Raw genomic sequence first — 17,658 nt, 5'->3', positions numbered from 1 at the left:
GAAAATCACATGATTAAATTAAAAGATAATTTTAATAACTATAATTCTCAAAGTTATTTTATGCATTTCTAAAATTATGCTGCATTCTCCATTGTTTTAGTAATTTAGTTTGAAATTTAATAATTCCAAAACATTTGAAAAGTCCATCTGTTTATCAAATGGCCCTCTAAGCACCCTATAATTTTTTATTTTCCCTGAAGTCCCATATTCTCCTCTTTAAAAAATAAAAGAGCAAGCTTGCGACTAACAACTCTTCACCTGCTTTACCATTCTGGATTATAGTAAGACATGGTTCCTACACTTTGGAAGCTTATAAGCCTGCCTTAAGGGAGACAAGACACACACATATCAAACAGGAAAAAATCAATCCAAGATAACATATAAGCAAATATGTATGGGATGGTATATTTACATACTGGCATAATTACAGACTATATACTCCTTAACTGCTGAGGAATTCAGAAGTTTTAGAGTCATCAAACTACTGGATGATCAATTCAAGAGAGCCTAGATAGGCATATCTGTATATACAGGCACAGAAAACCATCTAAAAAAGGATCCAGGTTATCTAGTTGATAAAGCGTGAAGTACTCTATTAAGTTTGTGTCAAGAAATAACTAGTATAGGGTGCCTGGGTGACTCAGTAGGTTGAGTGTCTGCCTTCAGCTCAGGCCATGATTCCAGGGAGAGCCTCTTTCTCCCTCTGCCTCTCTCTCTCATGAATAAATAAAATCTTAAAAAAAAAAAATTTAGTATAAACTGATAATAAGATACTGACTAATAATATAAAAGGAGAAACAAAGATATAAAGATAAAATTTCAAGAAGGAAAAGAGGTTTGCTTTGTTTAATTTAAACTGCATTACAGATTTAAACTTTAAATGGTTAACAATGATTCTTATATTATCAGATTGGATATTATACAAGATAGCACTTGAGTCTATATTTTCATTTGAGAACCTAACCACTTTTTCTTATATTTTTGTATTCTTTTAAACAGACTAGTAGCTCTAGGTAACATTTAGAGTCATCATTTCATAGCAATCTATAAATGACATCTGAATGACCCCTGAACATCCCATCAATAACATTTTTTTCAATTCTGTGCTATACACCTAAACTTGCAGCTGATCTATAAAACAAATCAGAAAAAATGCAAATCAGGAAAAAAAAGCAAAGTCAAATAGGAGACAGCGTCCATGCTCTAGAGAATCCTAATACTTTAAAATTGTATATTTCGGGTTTGTTTTGTTTTGTTTTTGTTTTTTTGCTCCTCTTTGTTATAAAACCATAGTGTTTGGGGCTTGGGACATGAGTACTAAAAAAGGTAAAAAGTTCCTAAGAAGAAAACTCATGTTTTATAGTACTTTGGTACATTGAGCAAAACAAAAATCTACCCAAATGGTCACCCCATTGGCTATGCTTCAAATTTAAGAGCATTTGACTTAAAGTCTAATGTTTTGCGTTTCATTCTCAGTTCTCATTTAATAACTACTGAACCTCAAAGCTACAGTTTTCTCATCTGTAAAATGGGATGGCAAAAGTAATACCTACCTGCTGACATTGTTGTGAAGATTAAGATAATTGTATAGTAAAAATGTTCCTGAGATATACTAGGTACTCAGTTAATTATGTTCATTTCCATTCCCCTTTCCTAATTCTTGTAGGTGGTTCAAGAAGAGGAATATGAGCTGACCATTTATTATACTGAGGAATCTTCCTTAGAATCCCTCCAAAAGTTGTAAACCTCAATGAGTACTGCTATTTTAAATATCTTCCCATGGCAAGTCCAAAAAGACTTTTTTCCCAAAATACCACATCTAGGTTAAAAATCACAAACTAGAAAATGATCTAGCCAACAACCTGAGTTTGATGATTGACAGGCTACTCGTGTAAAATGGGTTCTGCCAATGCTTTTCTGGTGGAATTCCAACTAATGAGCGTTTGAAAAAAGGTTTATCCATGTGGGGAACAAGTAACTTTCTATGGATCAGAAAAATAAGCATTAATAGGTAGCTGTAATTCCATTATTTTCCTGTTCTTCCATTTTCTTCAGAAAAAAATGTCTAGATTGTATATCTATACCAATTTCACTCTCCACATACTATCATTTAGAGGAAGAGAAAACAAAATCAACTGGTATTTCTGGGAGACCCATCATTTGAGATTCTTACCAGAAATGTAATGCAGAGAGAGAGAGAAATCAAGGGAACTGGAGCCCTACCAAATGACTGACCGATAATGCTTCTAGTGGGAAAATCTTGGTAACACACTCTCTTTTTACCAAAGTTTTTACCAAAAAATACATTATTTGAAAATTCGGTTTTCACATTAAAATAGATATTGGGAAAGTAGGTTTTGGATGGCACAAGAGTATCACTTACAAAAGAACTTTGATATTATATCATAATTCAATGGTATCTATGGCAATTAGAGGAATAAATGGGGCACTATAGTTGTAAGTCAATGACAACTTTCAGTGAACTTATTCATTTTTTTTCCCTTGGGATTTAAAATTTACACCTAAAATGATAATATTGTCTAATGCACTCCATGGGTTTAGTGCTCATTTATTTATGTATTCTACAAAGATGATTATAAATACTACATACAACAGGATAAATTCTAAGTTTTATGTATGTCTAATTAAAGGGAACTCCTGAACACTTCATGCAAAACTAGAATTAAAAGAATCCTTATTGCTCTGAATATGAGAAAAAATTAGTACACCAAAAAGTTTGAGCAACAGGTCTTCCTCTAAGTTTTGTTTTTTTTTCTTCCTCTAAGTTTTTCAAGAAAAAGTTAAATTCTCAAGAATTGGAAGTAATTTTTGCACAGTATTTTGAACTGTCTTTTAATATATTAAAGCAGTTGTTTTAAGGGCACCTGGGTGGCTTAAGCTGGTTAAGCATCTGCCTTCGGCTCAGGTCAATGATGCCAGGATCCTGGGATCAAGTCTCACAACGGGGATCCTACTTGGCAGGAAGTCTGCTTCTCACTCTACCCCTCCCTGCTGCTTGTGCGTGCTCTTGCTCGCTCTCTCCAACAAATAAATAAAATCTTTAAAAAAAAAAAAAAAAAAAAAAAAACAGTGCAGTTCTGGGGTGCCTAGATGGCTCAGTTGGTTAAGTATCTGCCTTCAGCTCAGGTCAATGATGCCAGGGTCCTGGGATCAAGTCCCACATCGGGGTCCCTGCTTGGCAGGAAGTCTGCTTCTCCCTCTACCCCTCCCCGCTGCCTGTGCTCGCTCTCTCTCTCTCTCCAATAAATAAATAAAATCTTAAAAAAAAAATGCAGTTCTGGGATGCCTGGGTGGCTTAGTCAGTTAAGCGTCTGCCCTTGTCTCAGGTCATGATCCCAGAGTCCTGGGATCTAGCCCTGCATCAGGCTTCCTGGTCAGCAGGGAGTTTGCTTCTCTTTCTCACTCTCTCTTTCCCTCTGCCCCTCCCCACTGCTCATTCTGTCTCTCTCTAGTAAATAAACAAAATCTTAAAAAAAAAAATTGTTTTATTTTGAAATGTGTAAAAAGCAACTGATATTTAATAAGTCAGAAACCACAAACAGAAGTAGCTATTTATAAATTTTGGCAAAAATTTAAATTACCAAAAATGGGATGACAATTGCCATTTCTTCACATCCATTTAACATCTTACAATCCATTTAACGCAAGGGAGTCTTTTATGAAAAGAAACCAAAAAACTTCCACCTGAAAATTTCTATTGATATAATCTTCTGTCAAATATTAATCCTCAATCAAAGCTCTAGTTTCAAAGTCCTGAAAATGCAAACCATTCTCTGAAAATGCTACACCACCCATCCCCAAAAGATTCACTTCAGAAAACCAAAAAGCAATATAACATCAATTAATCTCAAAAGCATCAAGATAAAAGTTTGAAAATGGCATGTAACCATACTCCAAGGTGATTGTTCAGACCTCACTAAATTCAAAAAATGTCATAATTCTATAGGCCAAGGGAAGTCCCCATATGTAGAAAATGTCGGTTTATCAAATGTTCAATTATAGAACAGTAGTTCTCAAGGTGTGGTCTGTGGGACTCTGCTTCATAAGGTCCACAAGTTAAGGCTATTTTCATAATAATAGTGAGGTTGTTTTTGCCTTTTTCACTCTCATAGGTGTATGATGTAGTCTTCCAGAACTAGACAACAGGGAATAGGGTCATCAATCTGACCACTTGTGTGCTTCTGTATGTTTTAATTTTTGAAATTCCTGAGTTTTAATTTGAAAGTAACAAAAGCTATAACCTACATAAATACAATTAGGGTTCTCAGTAATTTTTTTTTTAAGAGTGTAAAGTATCCCGAGAAAAAAGTTTAAAAACTACTACTCTAGAGTATTTTCAAGGCCTTTGGCATAGGCATGTTAAGTCCACTAAGAATCAATAAAAGGCCCCCCACTCAAAAAAAAAAAAAAAAAAAAATCAAATTCCCTAAAAAACTCTAAAATTATTGAAGTTTCTGGAAATCACTTACAAAATGTCCAACATCATTTCTCTACAAGAGCACCTGACGTAACAGCCAAGAAAATATGCTGTTTATAAACTAAATATAATTCAATTAAGTATTTCTAAAACCACACTTTCAGCTAGTTCTACTACAAAGCAGTATTCGAAAACATAGAGAAAAATAAAATTTCAAATATAATCAAATATATTTGTATTAACTAATAGATAATTGATACCTTGATGCCAAAATATCATTACCTAAAATAACCAGGAAGATTAAGATACAAACAATGGCCATAAGGAAACAAGAATTACCTTTAGTCATCTTTACAAAATCAAGAGCATACGAAGAGGAAATTCAGAAATGTAAGATAAAATAATAATCTTGATTAGTTTTTATTAAAATTTGTTAGCTAATTTGAGTGATAAATAGAAGAACCATCAAAAATTACTAGTGTTGGGGAAAAACAGTTACCAAGATTTCAGGTAGACTATTATTGAGTTAAATTAACTTCTATCAGTTCTCTGTATTTCGGCATAAAGTAAAACAAAAGGAAAAGTAACAGAAATTAACACAACAGAAATTAGTTTAGCTACTATAAGAATAAAGTTCTTGACAACTTCATCAAGGCACATTTCCAATAAATGCTCTGCAATCACATTCCTTTAGGACTTAATCTAAATATATGAAGTCCCATTATTTACTGAAGTCTCTCCTGGTAGGAAAAAAAAAAAAAAACCTAGACAGCACATGTGGTCTTCTAATGCATCATAAAGGACAGTCTACAACCTCCTAAGCAACGTTACATATTACAGTTTATTAATAAATGGATAAGGTATACATTTTACCTGTCAGATTTCTAACCATCTGCAGGTATTCCCCACACCATCACATAAAATCTAACTCTGACTTTATCATTAGCCAGCCTACTTTTGTGAATGTCAGGCTAATAAAAATAAAGAAAGTAAAGCTACCAAAGGTAAACTTATTCAGTAAATATAGACTATTAAATACTATAAAGTGAACTGGATACAAGCCTACATCAAACATGAACAACTGAATTTTCCATATTTCTAGTTTCCTAAATTGGCACTGGGAATATGGAACTGTTTGTGCTACAGCATTATAAATACTATATTATATTATATTCCAAATGACAATTTCCCATTACTTAAAGATAAGAATTAGGATAGATAGCACTGGAAGCAGACAACATTCTTCATATGAAAGCGGATAACCTAGAAGTTAACCAATGTTTATAATTAAAATATAACGTGTTTCATCACTACTGACATATATGCCCCTCATAGCCTGTTACTTATTATTTTGGCAAGAAAAAAATCACCCAGTTTTTAAATGAAACTTACTTAAAATAGGTAATCACTGGTATGTAAAACTTGTAACGTAGAAAAAATGTAAAAGAATAAAGAATAGAAGGAAAATCTTTCTACCAGTTTAACCTTTTTCAATGATATGAGAAAACAAAAAATAAGTGCTTGCTAAAGAACTGAATTTTTGTGACAACAAATACACTAACAGAAATGACAAATTTAATTATTATAGTTCCACATGTTGATGTAACAGGTACATCTACATGTAAGACGACAACTCAATCTTGCTTTTGAAGAAAAACATACACATAAACACACAGACAAAGAGACACAAATGTGTTTGACTGAAGAATCTTGAATGTTGCATCTTGGGCCCAAAGGATAAACCTAACTTTCGGTAGTAGAACTTCAAGTGGAAGAACTGAATCATTACTGTAGTTTTAAGACAGAAATGTTTGTTTTATGATACGAGTGTTTGGTTTTTCTTTTTCATTTCTTTGTAGAGAGAACTTATTCACTAAATATATGTAAACATTTTTATTTACTCCCATACATCTAAAGCAAAGACTTGGTAACTATTCAGATGATGAATGCTATGACTGGTAAAGGAATTAACTTTAAAATGAATCACTAAAAGTCTGAGGCAATCATTAAGCTGTTTGCTGTCCTGCTCTAAAATATTCTAGAAGTCTAAATTTTCATGTGGATAGGGCATAGCTAAGTTGAAATAAAGGTGACCTTTGTTTTCATACTCCAGTCAGCACCATTCAGCAGTCCTATGAAGAATGGAGTGAGAGGACAGGAAAGGGAAAGAAAAACTACCATATCCCTAGTTTATGGATATAAAAATATTTCTCTAACTATAAAGACTGTGAGCTCCTTGAGGCCGGTGATTGTGAGCTCCTTGAGGACGGTGACAAACAGCAGATACTCAATAAAGGCTGGTTGACCAAATGAATATATGTTACAGTTAGTGTGCTCATTCACTCCCACAGCTGTCTATCAATAGGATTTCAAGGAAGCTACTTAATATAACGAGTAGAATGGTTTAGAGAAGAATTCCCTTTTCCCCAGACAGACAGAGATCATAAAAATTGGGTTGATCTACCTCATTACTCTTGCTTTGAGATAGTGTCAGGCTATCATTGGTCAGTTCCTCATCATCAGCACTGTTTCTGCTAAGAACTTTACTCTTCTTCTTCTTGCAACCCCCTTCACTGGCAGGGCTGCTATGATCTTCATCATTGCCTTCATCATTCTCATCCTCATCACTCCCACTTCCCTCATCTTCATCATCTTCATTGTCTCCATCACTTCCTTCTTTCTGAGATGCAGATCTCCCCTTTCTCTTTACTACAGTAGGTCGCCAATCATTGTCATCTTCGCTGTCATAGTCATCCATATCATTCAGCTCTTCCATGGAAACAAAATCCAAAAGCGGTCGATTTCGACGAAGATTCCACTTTTTTGGCTCACTGACTTGTTCCTCTGTAGTGGTTGCTGCAGTGGGGACTGAAGGAGATGTGTTAACAGCAGGACTTGGGGCTGGTGTGGTGGCAGCTGCAGAAGCAGCCACATTATCAGATACTGTTGCTTTTTCTTTATCCTCTCTCTCCTTCTCTTTCTCCTTTTCTTTCTCCTTCTCTTTTTCCTTTTCCTTCTCTTTCTCCTTTTTCTTTCTAGGTCTTTCTCCATTTTCTTCTTCCTCCTTCTTTTCCATTTTAATTAACTGTTTTTCTGATGACAGTATTTCTTCCTCTGCAGAATTTTTAAGTTGTTCCTCTTTTACTTTAATATCTTCATTCAGTTCTTCTTCTAAAATATTTTCTTCAGAATCACTACAGGAACCTTCTCCACTGTCCTTTGAAGGATCTTCACTTCCATTACCACTCCCTTCAGAATCTGTTGAAAATATGAGAAAAAAAAACCACACATATGTATATACATACACACACACACACACAACGCTGACACAAATGAAACCACCAAAATTTGTGAGTAACTTGCAAAACAATATAAACAAATTTAAGTCAAAGAATGATAGACATTCCCAACCTGATTAAATAATAAATCAATGGAAGTTGGTATAATGGTTCTAATTCAATATAGCACTAATGAAGATGAATATATGTAACTCTAAATTAAAATGTTTTTAAAAAAGGAACACTATTTTGTGTTATATAGCTCATGCTATATGTGGTACCCTAGAAGCAATTTTTTTTTTCTAAAAGTAAAGGTGCTTCTTTTTAAACTGGGCACTTGATTTTAACTTAATAATATAATACAGACCAAATTCTTCTTCTCTTCCATCTTCATCTCATAAACTGTAAGAACTTACAAGCATTGAGTCACATTGAGAACAAGAAAAACCTGGCCCAAAAAACTTGGGTCTCATTTATTTTATTCCTTACCCAGCAAAAATGAACACAGGTATTTATGACAGGCAACATCCCGAGCATACTAATCAATTTTAGGAGTATCAAGTACATAAAGGAGACAATAGCATGGCATAGTAAATGGAAGTTCCAACAGCAGTTATCAATTTTCCTGCTGATTAGTATACTATTCATACCAATAAGAGCCACCTAAACTTTCAAAAAGCCCCCTAGAATGAAAGAAATCAATAATTTTTTAAAAAAAACAAATCCATCTTGGAAATAAGCAACCATGGTAGTCATTGAAAAGATTGGCTTAGACTATTAAAGAGTTCATACAGGACTACAAGCTTTCAAGCAAGTTTCTTCCATTCCTGCCTAGGGCAGCCCAGGCCATCTTGGCCCAACATTACTCAATAAATAACCTTCTGATCCTCTTTATATCTAATTGAATAAATAAAAATCTAAAATTTGAAATAACGAGAAGAAAAACAAAGGAAGGGAAGCTGAAAGAAGTAAGAAACAAGTGGTCATTTTCAGGTCATGGCCAACAACTATAGTAAAATCTATAAGGTGATACATTCTTTGAGCCTATAACTAAGAAAAGGATAATAATAAAATGGTGAAAAAAGTCTATGTTTCCACACCGTTTTAAGTTCCGTTAACTCAACCAGGCTTAGCTATTATAATTAAATGGACATTAAAAGTAAAGAAAGTTTAAAAAAAAAAAAAAGTAAATTGTAATTAGTATCAGGTATCTAAACTATCCTAGAAATCCTTTACAAAAGGCTTTAAAAAAAATCCTGCAAGTTAAATCAATTAAAAATATAGTAACGTACAATAGATACTGACTGGCCCTACAAAATAATTGTCAATCTCAAGATTACCACACAGGGACCCACAGCTTATTTAAAACTGTTGTGAAAAAACACTCATCCTAAACAATCTTACAAAGGACACAAGAGCAATATCATTTAGGTCAACAATCCCTTATCTGAAACTTATGGAGCCAGACAGCTTTCAGAATTTTGATTTTTTTTTCCCAGATTTTGGAAGGGTAGCATGGTATATACACAACGTATTACACTAAAATCTCCAGTGAGTCTATGGCACTATCCTATAATCAAATACATTTCCACAGTGAAAAATATAAATATTTACAAATATGATAAGGAAACATTACAAATAAACTATCATTTCTGGTTAGGTTTTGCCAAAAATGAGTTTGTATCAAATTTAGGAAACACCTTTAGATTTGAGCTTCTTGAATTTCAAAGAGTGTAAATCCAGTATCACCCACAACTAGGTAACTTCTTTTCAGTCCAACAGTTATACAAATCATTAAGAAAATTACGATTTTTTTAATACCACTCATAATTAAACCCAACCTACCAAAAAAAAAAAAAACCTACTTCTGGTAAAAATAAAAATAATAATTGATTTCTAGATATTTTTTTAGATAAGAATCTAATAAATAATAAGCAGAGTTGACCAAATACTTCTAAGGCAAAAAGAGTCTCTGTGCATAGTGACTAAAGAAAACTGGAACATCTTGCAAATGATGCCATAATTAAGAGAGATGGCCATAATTAAGAGAGATACTCCTTAAAGTACCTAAAAAAGGGTGCCTGGATGGCTCAGTTGGTTAAGTACCTGCCTTCAGCCCAGGTCATGATCCCTGGGTCCTGGGATAGAGCCCCACATCAGGCTCTCCCCTCAGCAGGGAGTCTGTTTCTCCTTCTGCCTCTCACTCTGTTCATGCTCTCTCTCTCTCTCTCTCTCAAATAAATAAAATCTTTTAAAAAATTAAAATAAATTAAAATAAATAAAAGCTTAAAAAAATTAAAAGTACCTAAAAATTACCAATAAAAATATAGTAGATATAAAAGTTAGATTAACTGGGGCGCAAATGTGGGTACCTAATCAAAACTGAGACCAATCCAACTTTGTTATTACTTGATAAAGTTTGCAAAATGTTAAGAATTTTTATGATTTTTGTCTTGGTGGTTGTTGCCAATGCCAATCATTTCTAAATGCATGGGGGTGAGGGGCGACTGGGTGGCTCAGTCAGTTTAGCGACTGACTGGTGGTTTAGGCTCAGGTCATGATATCATGGGTCACGGGATTAAGACCCATGCGGGGCTCTGCACTCAGTGGGGAATCTGCTCAAGATTCTCTCTCGTTCTCCCCCTCCCGTGACTCACACGCAAGTGTTCTCACACTCCCTCAAAAAAAAAAAAAAAAAAATCTTAAAAAAAAAAAAAAGTATGGCAAAATTGGAACTCCTTGATTGTTTTTGTTTTGTAATCATCTCAATAGAAATAAATTTGAAAAGAAAAAAGATTTAAATGTTTTACATCTGTTAACATATTAGATAAATCTGAAATTTTCCCACAAATCCAAATCCTAATAGCTTACCAAACCCTTCATTCTCCAAATATAATATATTATCCATACTCCAACTGCAGGCATCAGGAATATATCAAATTTTATGGCTTTGATTTCTGAAAAATAACTTCTTCATCTGATTAGTCATCACTTCCTTTTGATACATATGCACTTGAGGGATGGAGATAAACAATATTTAGTTACAAGCATAGCTTGACAAAAATGACAATGAAAAAAAATCAGTCTTTGGCTGTCTATAATTCTATTCTTATAGGCTGCAAAGAAAAATGTCTTATTACTACAAATTCAAACAATGACTCTGTGTCATGTTCCAAATCCATCACTCTTATATCTTTTTTTTTTTTAAGTTAATAGACTAGAGAAATAAGTCAGATACTTCAAATAAGTCAGTTGCTTCTTAGCATTAGAAGAGAAGTAATTCTGGGATGACTGGGTGGCTCAGTTGGTTAAGCAACTACCTTTGGCTCAGCTCATGATCTCGGGGTCCTGAGATCGAGTCCAGCATCAGGCTCCCTACTCGCCGAGGAGTCTGCTTCTCCCTCTCCCTTCTTCCCCTTCCCCTGCTTGTGTTCGCGAGCTCTTGATCTCTCTCTAATAAATAAAATCTTTAAAAAAAAAAAAAAAAAAAAAAGGTAGGGCCACCTGGGTGGCTCAGTCGTTGGGCATCTGCCTTTGGCTCAGTTCATGATCCCAGCATCCTGGGATTAAGCCCCACATCAGGCTCCCTGCTTGGTGGGAAGCCTGCTTCTCCATCCCCCATTTCCCCTGCTTGTATTCGCTCTCTCGCTGTCTTTCTCTCTCTGTCAAATAAATAAATAAAATCTTTAAAAAAAAAAAGTAAATCTAACTCTACAATAAAAATTTTTCTTTAAAAAAAATCTTTAAAATTGAAATAGTTAAATAAAAGGTACCTTTCTCAAATATACAATATATAAAAATCTCTCTAAGTAATAGCTATTTCAACTAATAGAAGTTAAGGAATTTTTTACAGATACAGAATTAAAAAAACAATCTTCAAGAATTCCTTTACAATATTCAATGCTCAAGTTTTCCCCATGATAAATATTAAACAAATTTATATTTGTTGAAACGAAATTATATTTAATTCAGTTTTATTTTAGCTTTGCAACATAAAGAATGACCTTTGTTCATCAACCTTAATTAACTATTCTGTTCTTTGATCTATTCTAATAGTAATTAGTGTTTATAAATATATAGAATATGTAATGGACAGATTACTGGTCTACTGGTTATTCAGTTATCACCTTGGGGCCATTTTTACTAATCCTATATTTTCTCTTTTTAAAAAAGCCAATTAATCAACACAACTCATCCTCTACTCATCATCTCTAGTTCCAGCTGTGTCATTTATCATTTTCTGAATAAATCTGGACCAGCGGTTCTCAAGTAAGAACAATTTGGAATACTGTCCCAAAGAGAACATTGGCAATGTTTAGACAATGAATGATTGCCATGAAGGTGGGGTTGGGGGCAGGAAGGGAAGATGCTACTGGCAGTAAGTCGAAAACAGATGCTGCTAAACATTCTACAGTAAACAGGAAAAGCCTCTTACAAAGAATTATACAACAACAAATGCCAACACTGCCGAGATTGGGAAACCCTGGTCTAGCAATTAAAGGCCTTAATTTGACCTCATTATACTTGCCCAGGTGCATCTCTTATTCTTTGCTCTTTACTCAATCCTGATTTCCAAATATAAATGATATTTTCCAGCCTCCACACTTCTAACACTTAATAGTTTCCCTCATCTATACTGCCTCTCTTTCAGTTCCTAGTTCAACTCTTATCTCCTCAGTGAATTGTTCTAGATAAATCCAGTCTACAGTAGTCCCATCTCCTTGACTTGAACGACAAAAGGAATCAATCATGCTTTGCGTTATCTGTTATTTTACTTATTTAGTTATTCTGATATTATATTTCTTTGTGAATTCACCATAATATTCAGCAAAATGCTCCTAAACAAAACTACACATCATCAATGACCATTATCTTGATCCACTTAGCCAAAATTAGATTAAGTACAAAATGCCACCAAAGCAAAGTCTCAGCCAGACTCTTCCAGCTAATTTTCTGGCAATTTGGCCTAATTAACTTAACTATGGATCAAGATCTAAAGTTAATCACCTTACTCTGGCAAGCAGGTTAGAGGGGACATAACACTGCTATTTTGTCTTGGTTAACAAAAGTTATATATGCATTCATCTTCAAAGACATTCCACTTATATCTTTTATATCTGTGTGTGTGTGTGTGTGTGTGTGTGTGTGTGTATTCCACTTATATATATCAGATAACTAAATAATTTATCTTAACTCCAATTCCAGGACCAAGTCTCAAATATAACCACTTTAACTAGCCTGAATGATGAAACTGCCAATAATCTGAAATTTGTAATTTCATATGGTCCAACATTTCCACATATGGTTCTTCTGGTGACTATCACCATAATTCTTTTTTTTTTTAAACATTATTTATTTATTTGACAGAGAGCGATCACAAGTAGGCAGAGAGGCAGGCAGAGAGAGAGGGGGAAACAGGCTCCCCGCTGAGCAGAGAGCCCAATGCGGGGCTTGATCTCAGGACCTTGGAATCATGACCAGAGCCGAAGGCAGAGGCTTAACTCACAGAGCCACCCAGGTGCCCTATCACCATAATTCTAATATGATTATACTCTGCCCTCAATCAGAACTGAGAAATTGTAGGGCACCTGGGTGGCTTAGTTGATTAAGTCTCTGCCCTCAGCTCAGGTCATGATCCCATGATCCTGTGATTAAGCCCCACCGGCTCCATGCTCAGCAAGGAAGCCTGCTTCTCCTTCTCCCCCTGCCCCTCTTCCTGCTTGTTCTCATTCTCTCAAATGAATAAATAAAAATCTTAAAAAAAAAAAAAAAAAAAAAAGAGGGGCACCTGGGTGGGTCAGTGGGTTAAGCCTCTGCCTTCAGCTCAGATCATGATCCTGGGGTCCTAGCATGGAGCCCCACATCGGGCTCTTTGCTCAGCGGGGAACCTGCTTCTCCACCTCGCTCTGCCTGCCTCTCTGCCTACTTGTGATCTCTGCCCGTCAAATAAATAAATAAATAATTAAAAAAAAAAAAAAGAAAAATCTAACTAATTTCACATTAAAGATGAAACGAGAGATGATCTATTTTCAGTTTGTACTCTTCCAAAATCAGAGGCTTATACTTATTAACCTTCAATAATCAATCACTTGACAATCTTATCGGCAGGTCATTTTTTGAGCAATATTTATCTTTTTCTATTTTGTTATCTGAGAAACACATGAATAAAATTATGTTTATCTGCAAGGTGCTGAATATAATATTTCAGAATTGTCTATACTCTTAACGCCAGACAGAAATAGGAAATTTTATAGTCAGAATTTCTGATTTCAAAAAGGAAAAGAAATTGATGCACAGAATCCTGTTAACAAAAATTAAGGCCAACCAATCTAATCACTTTAACATTAAGTTCTAAGGGAGTCAGTAGTTCATTCAACAAGTCATTTCTAGACATTGTTTTGAAAGAAGCTTTGGTCAGATAGATGATTAGCTACTATTTCTCCACCTCCAATTTAATCTATTCCTATGTAAGGGCTGGGATTCCACAATTCTAACATGACTGAAAACCAGTGATAAGTCTAATATTTTATTTCCTGTAAGAGTCCAACTACCTCAGGCAAAGAAAGGATTCAAACAAGAAACGCTGGTAATCTATAGTAAGCCACCATGTTGGTTATGGGGGACACCGATGCACCTTAACCTAGAATGGAAAATAGGATTCAATTTCTACTATTAACTATTTTAAACAAAATCATTTACTACTATAATCTCCTTTGCAGTAACATAACAAGAACTACACAGTAACCAAGGAAGTAAATTACAAATAGAGCAGACTAGATATGATAACAAGAGGGAATAGAAAGTACTTTTTTAGCACTTTAAAAAGATATTTTAAAAAATTATCAGTCTAAAAAACTCATCCTCCCACTTTTCACACATAATTGATAATTCCCATCAACTCTGATTAAGATTTAACAAGGTCAGGAATTTTCACTTAGCTTGAAACCAGAAGTTATCCTGAAAAACAGTTTGTATCATTAGATTGTTTTAACCTTTGTAAGGAAACAGGATACCTGTGCATGACTATAATTCGATAAACAAAAAGAAAAAAAATCTACAAAGTCAGGATTTATTGTCACAGAAACAATTATGGAATACCTAAAGATTAAGCTTTGGAGTTTTTTCATAATGGTATTCAAATAAGTCATAACCTCTGAAACCCAATAACTGTTGTCACAGTTAATCTCTACCAAAACTACATTCTAACCAAAAATATCATCTACCAAGATTCTCAACAAGAGAACTTAAAGAGTTTTGGCTCCTCTCCCTTCCCTTTCTTTCTTTCTTTGGAAGTACCAAACATCAGTGAATTGACTAAACTGGAGAGAAACTGGCTAAGAAGCAAAGGTTAAAAACCAATTAATCAAGATAAACTTAACTTTTGATTGTTGGGAGTGACCTCAATTAGCCACAATATCCAAGTAGTTTCAGTTTAAGATTACATCTAATTATTTTTAAGATCTAAGGAGCAAAAAGACTTAAATTTTGGCATCAAAGGCATGGATTACACCCATTATGGCCTAAGTGACCTCCTGCAAGTTCTTTAAACTCAAGTCCCATGTTATCTGTAAAATAATATCTCCTTCACTAAGCTATTATAAAAGTTAAATGAGATTACAGTAATAAAAAGTTCTCAGTAAATCACCATGCAAATTCTACTTGTTGGTGCTATTTAGAGTAATAATGGAAACATAACACAACCTAATTTCATCTCTTACCATCCCCAGCAAAAGAAAGGAAGAAAGAAAGAAAGAAAGAAAAAGAAAGAGCAACAGAAAGGAGAGAGATATGACTAAGCACAGAAAACTCTCTGGGGGAATACTTTAAAATTATTAAAGGGATGAAACTGAAAAGTCTTTAATTTCTTACTTTATTTAAACTCCCATCAGAAGGGGCAAAATTATAAGTAATTTTTATTGTGCATGTATGCATTAGTATTTCTCATATAAAATATTTAAACAATTTATATGCATTTCTCAGATTCTTGCAATTAGAACTATACATATATATCTATACATGTGAAGTACAATAAACAGAAGATACCATGGAAAACCGTATTTTTCTATGTTTTCCAATCTCGTACAATGTGAACATATGACCTTTTTTAAAAAGTTTGTTTTTAAAATCACAAAATATAATGAGTAAGCATATATCTTTGTGCTTAGGAGATTTCTGAAAAGCCCAATCCACAAGGTCCAACACCTACCACAAAGTACAACTTTTTACTCTGGTCAACTTTATTCTGATAAGCTAATAGACAAAAAGCAAAACTCCCCTCAGAGGGTGCCAAGTGATCTGAATAGAGAAGAACCCTGCTTATGGGCTGTTCATGGCTCACATTACTCTCAGGATATTATTTGACTTCCAGATATTTATATATATATTTTTCCCTCTATCCATAAAATAAGCATAAATTATTTTTGAGTAAAGAACAGAGAAAACGCTCTGGTATCTATACTCTAAGTTCTTTTCTACCTGTTAATATCTGAGTATCAATATAAACAGAAGAAATGATAGGGATCTAGTGAAAGGATCTTAGGGAAATGTGAGAAAATAAATGAAGTTTATGTGCTTTAACTTTAAATCGGCATTTTAATCAAAACCGATTTTTTAAGAGGGTCTGAAAATAAGCCCAACTTTCAGAAAGCTGGGAAAAGGGAAGGAAAAGAAACATTTACCTGAGGCATCTCCAACTTTAAAATCACTGTCATCTGAACTATCATAATCGAGAGCTTCTAGCAGAGAAGCTGCCAAAGGCTTCACCTGCCTCCTCTTGGAGCTGCGATCCACTGTTAAGAGAAAAACATTACATCGTCATTAATAATCACGCCAAGCACAGAAGACAGCGGTGATGCTAAGGGAAGATACAGATGACCTCGAGCAGGGAATCTTTGTCTACTTCAGTTCTCAGCAAAAAAGTGTAGGAAGCTCGCTTGGGGTGGGCACACGGTCTGGGGAGGGCTGGCCAGCAGCACAGGCGGCTCCAGGCTGGGGAGAGGCAAAGGCGAACCCCGGCCAGCCAAAATCAAAGCTGACCCCCGTAACAACATCCTCTTATGTTTCAGCGACTCGCTCAAAATCCCTCACTTAGACACGGAGACAGTCAGCAGAAAGAAAACGCGAAGCCCTAGTGACAAAAGCCTTGTTCATTCCCGCAGATGTGGAAGGGAAGCTCCCACGAAAGGTCCAGCTTCCAGCAGAAACCTGCCACCCCCACCCTGCTCCCACAGGCCCTGACTTCTAGAAGGGCTGAAATGCACCTTTCTCCCGGCAGAGGCCTCTGACACACTTACTAAGGAATCCGTGAGGTGGTCGTTTGGAGGAGACCTAGGGAGAGGCTGCGAGAGCCTAGGCAGCGCTGAGGTCTGGACTGATACCGCGGGAACAAATCCGAAAGATGCTACTTAAAATCGGCTGCAGCGCCGCCGACCGGACCCGGGCGCCTCAAGAGCAGCCCCTCCCGCCCCCCACCCCGCCCCCTAGTCCTCGCCGAACCGGACCCGGCTGCTCGCGCCCCTTCCCACGGCGCTCCACTGCCAGAGGCTCCCTTAGGCCCCGGCAGCTCTGGGGAGTTAATTTCCTCCGTTAAAACTGTTAGAAAAAATAAAAGAAAGAAAAACTTTATTAGCCTGCACCAGAAGAAACAAAAGACCCAGAAATGAATTTGCACAGTCCGAGGTCGATTGCCTGAGACAATAGAGAAAGCAACGACCCGGATACAGCTCGGAAGAGAAGGAAGTGAAAACCCAAGGCAAAGCGCGGCCCTAAGAACAGCAAGAGGCTTGAGCGCGTGCGCCGGACTTGGCAGCGGCTCTCCGTCTCTCCTGTTGGAGGAGCCGAACAGATCCGAGAGAGAACCGATTGGGAACCGAGCGGAGCCGAGTAGTGACGAGCAGGAGCAGAGTGCCCTCCCGGACCCTGAGCGGCTCTTCCCTCAAATCA

At 35.6% G+C, this 17,658-nt stretch overlaps 1 protein-coding gene across 4 annotated transcripts in view; it reads right to left on the bottom strand.

Annotated features, from left to right (window-relative positions):
- LOC111147237 (PHD finger protein 14) overlaps positions 1–17,658 on the bottom strand; it is a 232,980-nt gene that overhangs the window by 195,761 nt on the left and 19,561 nt on the right. For 2 of the 4 annotated variants that reach the window (XR_002640604.1, XM_022503155.1), the window contains exons 1-3: positions 17,010–17,337; positions 16,395–16,505; positions 6,903–7,696 (exon numbers count right to left, since the gene is read on the bottom strand). Coding sequence is in view for 2 of the 4 variants with exons in the window: in XM_022503155.1 (XP_022358863.1) it covers positions 6,903–7,696; positions 16,395–16,505; position 17,010 (906 nt within the window). In the remaining 2 variants the exon portion in view is untranslated. Of the gene's footprint in view, positions 1–6,902; positions 7,697–16,394; positions 16,506–17,009; positions 17,338–17,658 lie in introns of those variants that run through there. The other 2 variants (XR_002640605.1, XM_022503156.1) reach the window with 2 other exon arrangements.

This window comes from Enhydra lutris, unplaced genomic scaffold (assembly GCF_002288905.1).
Source record: "Enhydra lutris kenyoni isolate GAN:26980312 unplaced genomic scaffold, ASM228890v2 scaffoldscaffold16, whole genome shotgun sequence".
Lineage (NCBI taxonomy): Eukaryota > Metazoa > Chordata > Mammalia > Carnivora > Mustelidae > Enhydra > Enhydra lutris.
This window is presented reverse-complemented; position numbering and strand designations above follow the sequence as displayed.